This window comes from Mangifera indica, chromosome 1 (assembly GCF_011075055.1).
Source record: "Mangifera indica cultivar Alphonso chromosome 1, CATAS_Mindica_2.1, whole genome shotgun sequence".
Classification (NCBI taxonomy): Eukaryota; Viridiplantae; Streptophyta; class Magnoliopsida; order Sapindales; family Anacardiaceae; genus Mangifera; species Mangifera indica.
In genome coordinates this window covers 12,062,050-12,076,974 of record NC_058137.1, presented here as the reverse complement: position 1 = coordinate 12,076,974, position 14,925 = coordinate 12,062,050, and the positions used below count along the sequence as shown (strand labels likewise).

At 31.1% G+C, this 14,925-nt stretch overlaps 1 protein-coding gene and 1 long non-coding RNA gene across 2 annotated transcripts; both read right to left on the bottom strand.

The window, feature by feature from the left end:
• Positions 1-3,533: 3,533 nt before the first annotated feature.
• Positions 3,534-4,485, bottom strand: LOC123193126 (RING-H2 finger protein ATL78-like). The gene has a single exon (XM_044605914.1). It carries the CDS (start codon positions 4,375-4,377, stop codon positions 3,694-3,696), a length of 684 nt encoding a protein of 227 aa, XP_044461849.1. The 5' UTR covers positions 4,378-4,485; the 3' UTR covers positions 3,534-3,693.
• Positions 4,486-13,244: 8,759 nt separating this feature from the next.
• On the bottom strand, positions 13,245-14,603 carry LOC123221248. Its single transcript, XR_006503248.1, has 2 exons — positions 14,359-14,603; positions 13,245-13,473 (listed from the first exon to the last, which is right to left on the bottom strand). It is a non-coding gene; the product is annotated as an uncharacterized LOC123221248 (long non-coding RNA).
• Between the last annotated feature and the right edge of the window lie 322 nt (positions 14,604-14,925).

Sequence of the window (14,925 nt, the reverse complement as noted above, 5' to 3'; positions counted from 1 at the left end):
ATCAAATCAATTTTATCCAAGACTTATAATGTGAAAGATCTTGGAAGTGCATTATTTGGTTTTGGTATTGAAATTCATTGCAAAAGAACTTGTGGACTTAGTGACTTAACTCAATAGCATACTTGAAACATGTACTTAAAAAGGCTTAACATGCAGAATTGTAGGGCAAAAGATATGCCTATTATGAAAGGAGATAAGTTTGACATCAAACATTGAGTAAATGATGAGGTTGAAAGAGAATTCATGTGAAATATTCTTTATGATGGTGCTATTGAAAGCTTGATGAATGTATAAGCATGCATAAGTTTGATATAACTTTTTCATTTGACGCTTTCAATCTATATGTCTCAAATCCAAGTTTTAATTATTGGGTTGTGATTTAGAAGTTAATGAGATATTTGCAAAAGATCTAGATTTTAGTGGTTGTATAGATAAGCTAAAGTTTATTTTTTGATATATTATTATACTTGTTGAATAAGCCATATTTGGAAAAATATTAAGTAGTTGTTAGTAGTTGTCTCAACCATTGGCATTGAATTCGTAGCTTACTAAGGGGCAGTTTTTTAGGTTATGTGATTAAAAGATTACATTTTGGACTATTTGGTGTCAATTTTATCTATTATAATAACAGTGCAATTAGGTAAAAGATCACTAGTAGATTGAGACATAGAAAAATAAAATAACTTACAGTTAAAAACCTTATAACTAAAGGAGACATTAGGATAAAGTTGAAAAATACAAAATTGATAAAGGTTAAACCCCTAACCAAAGGAATAAAAACCCGTAGCCTATATAGTCATGTTGAAAACATGAGGGTATTTATGAATTTTTGATATTTAGAGTTGGTGGGAGTTTGGTACTGTTATTTGTTGTTATTTCTTTATTGATTATGATCATATTGATATATTTATTTGTATATAGATATATGTACATATATATGGTTAAGGTACAACATGTGTCTCAAGATAAAGTTTCTCTTGAGTATGATACTTGTATATTTATGTTTAATGAGTCTTGAGTAAGTTTAAAATATATAGGCTTTGTTGAAAGCAAAAAGATTTCTTTTATTTCTTTTGAAACATAAGGTTAAAGAGAAATATTAGAGAGAATTGATAGAGAGATAACACTGTTTATGATCACCTTGTTGGATACTATTTTTGCCACACTCCCAAAACTGATTTGTATTGATTTGATTATTAGTAATGTGATTAAGGACTCTATCAGCATGGTTGAGCTTTTCCTAGTCCTCCTTGTACACTAGGCGTCTTTACAACTCAACCAAAGGAAGGACTTCAGACATTTTCTTTCTCAGTTATCCTTGTCTGCCACTGTATACTTTCTATAGTATGAGAGGAATGACAGAGTGTTCCATTAGGCTTGCAAGCACCACAGAGAGATTGTTTTGGATACCTGTGATGTTGTTCACGCTAGGATCATTTCCATGGAGCACAGATATGAGGTCTCACCACAGTTTCGGGCTATTTAACGCTTAACTTGTTAGTTTTCCTTTGTTTGTGATTTTGCTTTTGCTATCATTTTATAGCTTTTCTCTTTTTTGTTTAGTTTCTGTTGGGAGCCTGTGTGCTCATCCTTCTGGCTTTATTTTGAGAATTCTATGACTTTGCTTGAGGTTCTATAAATCTTATAATTTCTCCAAAAAAAAAAGGATTAAGGATGCTCTTATGTTGATAGAGAATAGAAGAAATTTCTTTGTTCGTTATTGATGATTATATTAACTGGATTGTTTATTAAAGTGCAATTTATCTTTAGAGTATTTTGTTTTTTAAAATAGTGGTCACTTAAAGTTAAAATATTGATTACCTAGGAGTCAAAAATTGTTTTCCTGTTTTTGAAAATAAAATAAAATAAAAATAATTAATGTTGCACAAATGGAAGAATATTAGAAATTTCCTAATGTGGGTTAACATTAATTATGATTTTATTTTAACAAAATCGAGTAATTGAATAGTTCAATATTAGTTTTTAAATGAGTTTAAGTGATCTATAAAAATAAGTCCAATACACTCAAAGATTATGATTTAAGTGGACGGTTTAGTATGGGCTATTGGGTTATTCGACCTTTGATGGGAGGGTCCAAAAAATCTCTTTTATGCATTGGTTAGATATTCACTTCAAAACCTAATTACTACAACTTTACCCATTGAAAGCGCTCATAAAAGAGTTTGATGGAGTAGAAGACCAATCATAATAAATCTTTAATTTAAGGTGATTCTCAAAGGTCTTTCAAATTTAAATTGTATGATATTCTAAGTATTCCTATAACCTTACAATTTAATATTTTATAATTTATGCTTAAATCCTGTAGATATAGGATTGATTTATACATTTAGTTTATACAAAATAAATCATACATTTGAATGATCAAAGAAGAGAACTAGCTTTAATTTTAAGGGGATCAATCACGAATCTGTTTAGTTGATCCACTTTAAATAAAATTCTTTTTATCATTTTAACGAAAAATGATAGGCAATATGTTTTGTCTAATCACTAAATTTATATTATCCAATTAAGCCCTTACAACAATATATGTGAAGTCCATGGGTTAGTGTGGTTAATTAGTCAGCTCCCTCAATGAGAAGCTTCAAATGAGTGATATGATACAAAATCTTTTTGATTATCTCTACAATTCCCTCACATATCAAACTAACTTGGTGGATGCATCCTCAGCTTCCAATTCTGTTGGTTCTTATTTATTTATGCATGCAGAAGAAATATTTCTTTTTTCTTGTACTAATCATTGTGATGGATTTCTTTCATTTCAGTTCATGGGAAAGCTCATTTTTATGAAATTTTATTTTATTCTCTTACGAGCAATGTTGACTGGAGAAAGATATAATTGATCAAAGCTTTGAGATCGAAACCAAATAACCAAAGCGATGGGTCAAGCCAACTAACCAAGATAACAATTATCCAACAATTACAGTATTGACTTGCTTACGCTATTTATCACTGTAATTTTAAATAATTATATAACATTAATTAGTGGATGATGGTATTGGTATTGGAATCATTCATCAACATTAATTCTGGGCCATTAACTTAATTAATTTACAATCAATTTCCGAATGCTCAAATGTACCCTCTACACATTCTCTGTATAATAATACGATATAATGCTATATAATATGGTAATGCAAATTCTGCTTATAAATTATAATGCAAGAATTGGTTGGAGCAAAGTGAGCCCCCCCACCCCCCCCTTTTTTATTCCGAGTTCTGAGTATTTCATTGAATAAATAATATGACTGGATGCTTTCTAATTGATATAACAGTGCTCTTCCTTCTTTTGAGTATTCAATTGAATTATCGATAAAACATTGCCCTTTCTTCAATCTCCTGATTCTTTTATTCCATAAAACACAACTGCATTTACCGTTTGGCACAGCCCATTGCCCCTCTCGCTTCAGTCTCCCTATCACTATCACTATTGAGTCTCCTTCCTCTGTTCATAAATTCTGCATTTTTCATAAAATTCTAACTTGGAACGAAACCAGAATATAAATATCCAGAAGTGGACTGTAATTTTAATATCTAATTTCATTTTCACAATTACAATTACAAGGGAAGATTAGATCTAAAATCATCATGCTACTATTCAAACTATACATGTAATTTACAGCTAAAACTACAAATTCGTGTGATATCACATATTCTAGTAACCAAAATATACTTCTAGCTAATCCCTCTATAACTTTGTATCAGACCTTCAGGTTCTAGTGGTGGTATGCTCACAATCGTTTCCTGTGCAGGCTGAGCCTCAGATTCTGATGAACTCGCCTGATTGCAGCCAACAATTTTCTGGCAAGTTTCGAGCAGGCAGTGTCGGCAAGTAGGGCAAGAAGAGTGCGAGCTCAGCCACTTGTCAATGCACCGAACATGGAATCCATGGTTGCATTTCGGGAGGAGGCGGACACGGTCGCCCAACGTAAATTCGGATAGGCAAATTACACACTCCGTGCCCAATCCTGGGAGCTTTAAATCCGGTGAAAAGTTGAGGATTGTGAAAGTCTTGAGGGCCTTCTGTTTCACTCCTGTGTTGGCTAATCTTGCCGTGGAGTTGGCGCCTGATCTCGAGGCAACAAACGTTGAACATCTGAGGGCACATCGGATGATGGAGTTCAATCCAAGGGAGCAAATCAGGGCGCAGAGAAGGACTGAGAGAACCATGACCACATTGGCGTCGAAGCTGTTGTTGCCGGAATAAGGTTCGGAGGGGTCATGAGGGGTTCCGGGAGGGGCAGCCAGATTGGTGGACTGGAAAAGTGGGGTGCGGAGGAGCAATCTTCTGGAGTAAAACTCTCCAAGAAAATCCTGGAAAAATTGAGTGGAAGTCCTGGAAGAAGTGGAAGTAAGCATAGTTGAGTTGAGGGAGAGCTTTAATTAATATGTTGTTGGAAGATAATGGGGTTGGCTGTGACATGGGATTTATATATAGAGGGGAAAGTGAAGTAAGGTTAACCATGCGAGGATTATTAAAATATTAAGAGTTGTAATTATTTTGAATTGTTTATTGCAATCAGCAGCTCATTATTCATTGTATCAACAAATCTGCATTTAAAATTGAAGTCTCCCCTTACCCCATAATGATTTTGAACTATCTATAACTTGAGTTCAAATCAAAACTTTGCTGAATCTTATCATTTTTCAAACCCTATATTTTTTAGAAATTCTGTTTCTAAACATGTTTTGCAAACCCGAATACAAAATTGAAACTCCAATTTTGTATATAAAGAGTTGCTAATTTAGTTTTTGAAAAAAAATATGACAAAGATAGACAATCGCACATGAAAAGTACTATTATCATCATGGGACATATAAATATTTAAAATTATATGCTTAAATATTTATGGGAGGCTGAAAAGGTATGGATCCACCACAGACCTTTTATGTGGTTTAATGGACTTTCTAATCAAAATGGGACCATCCCACCTAGTGTTGCAATTGCAAAGAGTGAGTGAGTTGCCTTTCATTTCATATATTTCCAAAATCAAAATGCTTCAAGGGACCCATAAAGCTCAATTGAGAAGGGGGCATGAAGCTTCCTTTAAATATGTTTCCCAGTTGGATTAAAGTAAATGTCAAGCCTATGGGTAACTTCATTTTTTGTTATCTTCTTTTTAACACGCACAGAACTTTTTTGAGTTAGACTCAATTAACCTTAAGAATAAAAGGGAATTTATCCCCGCTTAGCTTACAACATATATAAGCTAATTAATAAGTCAATAATCTCTTATTTAATTTTCATTCTCTGCGTTTAATGGTTACTATTTTTGCAAAAAAAAAAGTGCTTCATAATCATAGAATAATTTCATATCGGTTTGGAATTGTCTAGTAAAATAAGTTGAAAAATAGTACTATTATAAAGTAGTAAGGATTAAGTGAATTTTTAAAGTTTTATAATCTCATGTTGGATATAATTTATCTCCAAGGTTCTTCAATAATTGAGATAATAAGAGAAATATTAAAAGCCCTTAGAAAAATTGTATATATTGGTCGTTATTAAAGTACTCGCTCAATTAACTTTATTTTTTGGGACACTTAAAAGTAAGCTCTTTCTCAATTTATTTTAAAAATTTTTATGAATTATTTTGTAATTTTGATGTGATTTTAATTATAAATAAAACCCTTTTGATAATTTGTATAAAATCTCCTTCACCTTTCTTAATCAAACACCTAACTATTTTCTGGTAAAACTATGTCTTCGTGAGATTATTATAATAGACTCCACTTTCTGAAATTCTGTTAAAAAATATCATACGAAGCTGATCCTTAAAAATCATATTTAAATTAATAAAAAGCTATTAAAGACTATCTGAATTTACATGGCCCTGTCGATCAAAAGGAGAGCACAAGAGTTGTTTATGCAATTTGGTAATATAATTATGAAGTAAACACAAGGTTTCCCATCTGTAAGCCACAACCTTCCTAAACTTTTTCTGAATCTTTCAATTTTATTTATTTTTTACATTGTTTATATCAACAGGGATCACTTTCTTATCTAGATCTTCTACTTTCAATGTATATGTTACTCACATCATATATTATCAGTCAGCAGCAACCCTTTCCGACTTTTTTTTTTTTTTTTTTTAAATCTTGGAAAAGGTTCCTCCAGATGTAGTCTTATGTTTACATACCATTTAAATAATTTGCAAAATATCATTTGGCGTGATGTTTGGAAAATTTTAACACGTAGACAAGACGACCGTGTATTACTACTACACAACCCCTAAAATTTGAAGTCAATAATTGGACACGTACCCTTCACATGCACATTAAAAATCTCAAGACGTTCACAAACACACATATACATAAGGAGGTTCAACTATCATTTTTTTTTTCATCAAAACAATAAGATGTGCGTGTTTTTTTGACAATAATATATTTTATAATAACTTTGACAACTATATACAAAATCTAATAATTAGTAGATAAAGGCCCCAAAAAAAAAAAGTTTATTTATATTGTTATAAAGATTTCTTCAGCAATTTTGTTGGAGACTCAGTTTTCAAGAGACTAAAGGCCGACAATCAAGCAAAGTTTTGGCTTTTTTCAATCCGACAGCTAATAACGGACACAAGTAAACATTTCCGAGAAGATTTCTGCTTAACAGATAACATGTTTAGAATCTTTAATAGATATTTTCTAATTCCTCATCAATATATAATGGCTATGGAAAACTAGCTTCTCTTTTTTAACGAGGATATTTGACATTCTTAATATTCTTTTTTAGCTCAACATGAATAGAAATAAGTTATTAGAATCTTATTTAAACTGTGAGTCCCCTGATTCTCTTAGTTTAAATGTAACTTGCATTTAATATTCTTATAAATATAAAAAATCATGGATGTATAAATATTGACACAAACATACAAAGACAAATACAAATATAGAGACTCAACAAAACAGAGCACCTATTATTCATTGTATTTATTTTTACATAATACGTTTTTGTTAATAATTATACCATGGACGTTGACATCCTAACCATCAGATCGAATTATATTGAAAATCATATGTTTTATTTCTTTTTACTCTTTGATAAGTTTTTCTACATTTATATTATAGAATAGAAAGCACTCATCCTATATAAGGAGTTAATATCATGTTAAGAAAAGACTCATAAACTAACATTCTCTCACTTAAAGGCTTGTTTCTATTCTATTGTGAACATACTCCAAAATTGTTGCCCAAACACATGCTACTAATCATCAAGTAGCACCAAACCCTAAAGAAGTCTTGCATAGAAAGAAAATTTCTGCTTGTGATAGGCTTTGTTAACGTACTCACACTATTTTCATCAATATGAATCCTTTACAATGAGATCTCACTATCTTCCACTACTTGATGTACAAAATGATACCATATCTCATTTGTTGGGCTTGGGTACATTTGTGACAAGTCGATTGGACCCACATTATAATTAACTACAATGGCAGTTATAAGTGTTGGTGGTGGTTAGGCAATTGGCTTAGTAGTTGTGCACATATAAAATGTCCCAATAAACTACCATCAGGCTTAAACAAGGCCTCAAATCTATTTTCGACTTGATTAGAATTCTATTTCTGATTTTGCACCAAATTCAAACTGAATCTAACTCAAACAAAAAATTTTAAATTTTGGAGAAAAGAAACTAATGCCCTTAGAGCATACTTGAGGGTGTCATAGTAGGGAAATTTCAGGTTGCCAAAAATTGGCAAAGGTAGCAAAAGACATTAAAAATTTAATAAACAAATAGACAACCAAAAATCCCTTCCTCGGATCACATTTTGGGTAAAATATGCAAGAACATGACAACGCAACCACAAGGTGTTTTAGAACAACATACCTACGTTAGATAACTCTTTTAGTCTTTTTGAGGCAATGAGTTCGCTCTCCAACCCATAGTAAGGAGGCACCTTGGTATCGACAAAGAGCATGGACAAAAGGAGCTTGAAAACATGTGCAAAAGTTTGCTAAGATGCCACAAACTATCATTCAATATCTAATGAATGATCGCTCATCCTTGATCCTTATCCCTTATGATTCGTGATCTATTTAGATTCTCAGGTGCAGATTTAGATAATGTTTTATCCTAATCTAACTCACCATGCACGGTCATTCATGGTAAAAAAAAGTCAAATTAGGTTTATTTAATCCTATTATATAAGTCCAGTCTATTCTCGATTTCACCTAAACCCAAATACTCCAAGATTATCCTCAAACAACCTTATATCTCTAAATTTTGAATCAACTCCTATATGTGTGTGACCTATAAGCTTTCTATGGGGCTAGTGGTCTTTAGATTTGAGTTGAATCTGAACACAAACCAAGATTGACCTCTTTAACAAAGTGTTAAAGAACAACTCTGAGCCTTGTCAATTTCATGGTAACATATAATACAATCCTTTTATCAGTTGATATCTCTTAAGACTAAGATATAGATATGTGTCTATTTCAGTGACTCCTTGATATGAATTAATACACATCAATGACTAAACGATTTGGACTGGGCTCTAACTTGATTTAGTTATGGTTGTTGATTCGAGTGATAATCGATGTTTTTTAGTATTCTCATTTGGGATATATTATCTTGTGTTCAGAAGTGATGAATCCTCTATTGATCTATCATACTTCCATATAGATCTTAGTATGACACGTCAAGTGATGTCAACCATATTGATCATTGTATGAGACAATTTTATAACCTTAAGTCTAAAGATCATATGTACCTATAAGTTAGAGGATGCATTTCATAGATACTAAACAACCATTCATACGGAATCCTCATGTTAGGTTAGTCTAGTGAAAATGCCTACATCATGCACTTATGTGTTATACCAAGTTTTTAGCTAATAGCTTGGACATGTGAGAATTATTACCCCCTTTCAATGGAGTTAATCATCACTATGATAATCTCATCTTCATTACTTGTGCCTTTGGTCAATGTAACTTTAGGATTATAGACGTTTTATAATCGCTACCTGATGTGTTTGTATGAATCCCACGATAAATCATCTGATCCTCTCATTACATTTTTGTCATTCTAAAGAAATATAATATTTACAAAAATATTAAATTCATAATAATATGAATAAATAATATAAACATTTTATTAATAAATGAATTAATTACAATATTCATAAATACAAATTGATTAGCTCTAAGGCACTATCCTAACACTGTTATGCCCTTAGGTAGGTCATGTCTGCTACTTATATTTTATTTTGAATAACCTTCTAAACTGAGTCCATGTCATCATTACCACCTTATGAGTCTTGGAGGTCATCCTCCACCATACTCCAACATCACTTATGGGAAGGTAACTTGCATACTTTATTTTTTCTAGACCTATCATCTGAAAGATAGGCATTACAATCTTTATTGCCTCAAGCCACTCCTCGACTACAAATGGGTCACTAGTGCGTAAAAACCTCAAGGTTTGGTGAGCACTTGGAAACCATAGATTGAATGTAACTAAGATTGGCCTTAGTTATATGATCAATGGATTTCTTATGATAGGTAGACCAATACTTACTCTTTTATTTTTAAGGGTAAGAAGTTAGTATTAGATCCTTTGCAGACATATGAATTTGAGTCAAAGACAGAGACTTATCCCATACTTACTATGCGCCAATTTAATCATTCATACATAAGAATAACATGGTGATTTTAATAGTGAGTCATGAAGCCAAAATGGCAGATAGGCATATTCCTTAAGAATTTATAAGTATTTTAGAAGAATTTTTTGACATTATGCCAAATGAATTACCAAAGCAACTTCCTCCAATGTGTAACATCCAACATGCAATCGGTCTAGTCCCTAGGTCAACTCTACCTAACTTACCACACTATCATATGAGTCCTGTTGAACATGAAAAGATTAACTAGCAAGTTTAAGAATTGTTAGATCAAGGTTTTATCCATAAAAGTCTTAATCCTTGCATTGTTCTGACCTTGCTCACACCAAAATAAGATGGTAATTGGCAGATGTATGTAAATAATAGGGCAATCAACAAGATTATAGTCAAATATTGTTTTCCTATTCCTTGCCTCGATGATATGTTGGATTTATTAAGTGGAGTGTATATCTTCACAAAAATCGATCTTTGAAGTCGTTATCACCAAATTCACATTCGTCCCAATGATGAGTGCAAGACTACATTTAAGACAAAAGATGGACTCTACGAATAGCTGGTTATGCCCTTTGGTTTAACCAATGTGCCCAACACCTTTATAAGTGTCATGATCGAAGCATTTAAGCCATTCCTAGGTAAATTTGTGGTTGTCTATTTTGATGACATTCTAGTATTTAGTTCGTGTTTACAAAAGCATCTCCACCACTTGAAGAAAGTATTAACAACATTAAAAGACCAACAACTTTTTATCAATAAAAACCAATGTTCCTTGATGAAGTCAAAAGCTAATTTTTGTGGTTTCATCATTTTTGACAATGGAGATGAAGTAGATCCTACAAAGGTACAAGGTGTCTAAAATTGGCCTACTCCTTAGAGTCTCTTTGACATATTAAGTTTCCATGGGTTGGCCACCTTTTATCGACATTTTATCCATGGCTTTAGCTTTATTGTGGCTTACATTACAAAGTGTTTGAAAGTAAAAAATTTCATATAGACATAGGTGGCAAATAAGACATTCATTGAGATTAAAGAAAACATGGGACAAGTTCCAATATTAAGACTACCATATTTTTGAATAATTTTTTAAATAGCCTACGATGCTTCAAATATTGGAATTGGAGGTGTGTTGAGCCAAAAAAGGCCATCCAATTGCCTTTTATAGTGAAAAATTGAAGGAAGCTTAACAAAAATATTCAGCATATGATTTGGAATTCTCTACACTTGTGTGGACACTCACGCACTGGTGGCCCTATTTAATTCACCATGAATTCATTCTTTTTACAGATCATGATTTGTTGAAGCATCTACAATCACATAATAAATTGAATTAAAAACTTGCCCAGTGGATGGATTTTTTACAACAATTTGAGTTTGTAATATGTCACAAATTTGGAAAATAAATAATGCACTTAGTAGGAGGCACATTTGTTGCAAATTTCATTGGCTAAATTATAGGATTTGATGACATTAAATCACAATATGTTAGAGATAAAGATTTTGGTGTTGTGTGGTCCAATTTATCTAATAATCAAGTTACAGCAAATGCTAAATACTTACCGTGGGATGGTTATTTGTTCTATAGTACAAGACTGTCTATCCCTCACAGCTCTTTTCATGAATTTATCATTGAAGAATTTCATAGTGGTGGATTAGTAGGCATTTTGGCCATGACAAAACTGATGCCCTTGTTGTTGATCAATTTTACTAGCCAAGGTTGTGCAAAGATGTTCACAAAGTGGTGGATCATTGTAGAATTTGTCAAATCAATGAAGGAACAAAGCAAAATATAGGGTTGTATACTACATTGCCTATCTTATAATGACCATGGCAAAATATAAGCATGGATTTTACCTTGGGTCTACCTAAAACTCAAAGACAGAATGATTCTATTATGGTAATTGTGGATCGATTCTCCAAGATGTCTCACTTCATCCCTTGTTGCAAGACTTGTGATGCTTAAAAAATTTCCAATTTGTTTATGTAAGAAATAGTTAGATTGCATGGTGTGCCAACTACTATAATTTTTGACAGAGACGCCAAATTCATTTCTTATTTCTAGAAAACATTATGGGTTAAGATAAGAACAAAACTTTTATTTTCTAATGCCTTCTACCTTTAGACGGATGGGCAAACCAAGGTGACAAATCGAAATTTAGGAAATTTGTTACGTTGGCTTGTCACTGATTATATAACAAGTTAGGATTTAGTGTTACACAAGCAGAGTTTGCCTTCAACAACTTCGTTAATTGTACAATGGGATGTACTTTTTTTGAAGTAGTCCAAGGTTTTCATCCTTGGACTCCACTGGACTTGAATCCTCTATCCATTCCGACTAAACCAAGTGAAGCAGCATTAGATTTTGTTAATTATATGTGAGACATTCATGATGAAGTACGACATCAAATCGTTTTTCGAACAAAGTCTTATGCAAACACTATCAATGCACGATGCGTTATCAAGCAGCTTGAAGTAGGGATAATGTACTTATTCGTTGTGAAATTATATCTTAAAAAAAAGGTGATGTGGTTATCTTGTGCTACTAAAATTTTGCTAATTTGTTACTGAGTTCTTGCTGCTATCTATTGCTAAATTGTTGCTATTAATTTGTTGCTGTTGAAGAATATTTTGTGGCTGAATTTTTGTTGTTGTTTGCTGATATTTCTAGCTAATTTGTTGCTACAGCTTATCGCTCAGTTATTGTTGTTCTTACCTTTCGTTCATTTGCAATTATTGCACATAATTTACCCTTTGATGTTGCTGCAATTTATTGCTCAATTATTGCTACTGTTACTTTTGATTCATTTGCAATTATTTCACATAATTTACCCCTTGATTGGTTGTCTAAATTTTAGTTTTAGTTTATTTCAAGTTTTATTTGTTTATAGGCTATATATAGCGAAGTGGTTTTAAGTATAAATAAGTTGTCATTTCTTGTTTTATTAATCAATATAGAGAGATTTCATTTAAACAGAAAGATCCTATGAATTTTTTTTTTATATTGTCTTTCATTATGAAATTGTGAAGTGTTTACATAAGAGGCACTGAGTAATTTGTTCATGCTCTAGTTTGTCCAAATATAATTCCTTTATGTATGTAATAGTATATATTAATGTTGATTCTTATAGACAATAGAAGAAAAAAAAGAAAAGCATTGACGAAAAAGAAGACATGTGCAAGAGAGGAGGGTATTAATAGCAAATGATGAGTTGATAACAACACAGGAGGGCGTGTGTGAATCAGTGATACTAGAAAGAGGATGTGATAATTGATGACAACCAATAAGTACATAATCATCTAGCTACATGATCAATTTTTATCTCTATCTCACAATTTAAACTCATTGTATTCTAGTTAGTAATATGATCAATTGGTGGTTGTAAACAAAGAAAAATAAGGATATGGTTAATTGAAAAAATGAATTAAAATTATCATTATAAGTTTTATATATTTAATAAATGTTAGAATTTTATATATTTTTTATATCAAATAACCTTTTTGTCTTTCTAGCTAACAGGTTTAATGAAAAGAAGTGGTTGATGGGTGAAAATTTATTTTTTTAAATTTAAATGATGGAGATAATTTTAATAAAGCTTGGGTGGGCAATAACTCTTCGGCATAATATTATTTTTTATTTATCATAAATTGGTAAACATATTTTAAAAAGTTCAGAAAAGGTACTAACAAGGATAAGTACAAACGCAATGGCCGGAGCATTCTCCTACAGCCTTTTTCCCGTACGCTAGGATACAATTAACTTTGCAAAAAGTAAGATTGCATCGTCCGTATTGGAACAGTTCCTCCTTACACTCATTAGCATCTGCCACCATCACCTCATTCCCTACAAGATATGAATATAAAATTAATACAAAATTTGAATACATATAAAGGATATCATTTACAAAATAGTAATATTACATTGGTGTGGCCAAATCAATTAACAAAAGCATTTTAAAATTCAAGACAAAAGAAATTAAATATATTTAATATTAAATTATCAAAAAAATTGGCAAAAAAGAGAAACAATTAAATTTATTATTCATCCAAATGCAATTCTACGAGATTTCCCATTTCAAAAAAAAAAAAAAAAAAAAAAAACTATTTACACCATAATTGATAAGCTAAGAAGCCGAGAGAAAGCCTAAGAAAGAGAGCATTTAAATTTGTGTTCGCAATAAATAATTAAATTGAAATTGAGAGATGTGACTTGAGGTCTAAATATTTTTGGAAAAGAAAACGTTAAACAAAAATTAATTATATTAAGAAGATGAAAAAAAATTATGAAAGAGAAATTAGTAAAATAGAAAAAAGAAAGAAGCAAGAAATAATAGTATTACAATAGAAACAGAGAAATAATGAGAAAGATAAATTAGTATTATAATAGAAAAAATAATAAAAATATTTGAAAAATAATGACAATAATTCTGCACACTTTTACGCAAAGAATTTTGGATTATAAAACTTATAGATCTTATATTTATTTATTTATTTATTTATTTATTTTTGTGATTGTAATTTCATTTTCACATTCCACGTAAACCGTCTAATTAGTATAAGGAACAGAAAAATAATTAAGTACTAAAATTTATTCATCTTTTTTGTCGACAGGAGAATCTAATTTTCATGATGCACCACAAAAATTAATGCGAGATCAACTGAAATTTTATTCAACAATACTTTAGTGATAAAAAATTTCATCTCAAAAAAATTGGAATAGAAAATTCACCTTGAGTAATGAAGAGTACAATCAAAAGAACAACAAAGATTCTGAAGCTTTTCATATTTTCTCTGGTTTGAAACAAGTAGCTAACCAATATTTTGTAACTATGAATTAAGAATTGGGGCAGGTTTCCAAGAATTTATTATAAAACAACCCACCTTGATATGTAATATGGTACTAAAATTAGTATAAAATCTCAATATTTATTATCCTTTAATTATTAATAAAGAATGGGTCCATTATATGAATATATATCTAAATATAGGCACTATGACTGTCTAAACTTCAAAGCATGCATTTAACTATTTGATAAATGTCTGATTTTCTCACCACTGCAATTTTAGCATGTTTGAGAAACTGTAGATTTAATAATTTTAGGGATGCCTTTTTAGAAACAGTTAAATTTAATTTGTCCAATAAACTAATATATTTCAATTGTTACCTAGGTTTTATAGTGTGTATTGATGACCAAAATATATTAGATGTTTTGACCTTAAATATCAAAACATTTAATTATGACATTAAACTAAGATCAATACCCATAGCATGTATTCATAGAGTTCAATACAAAGT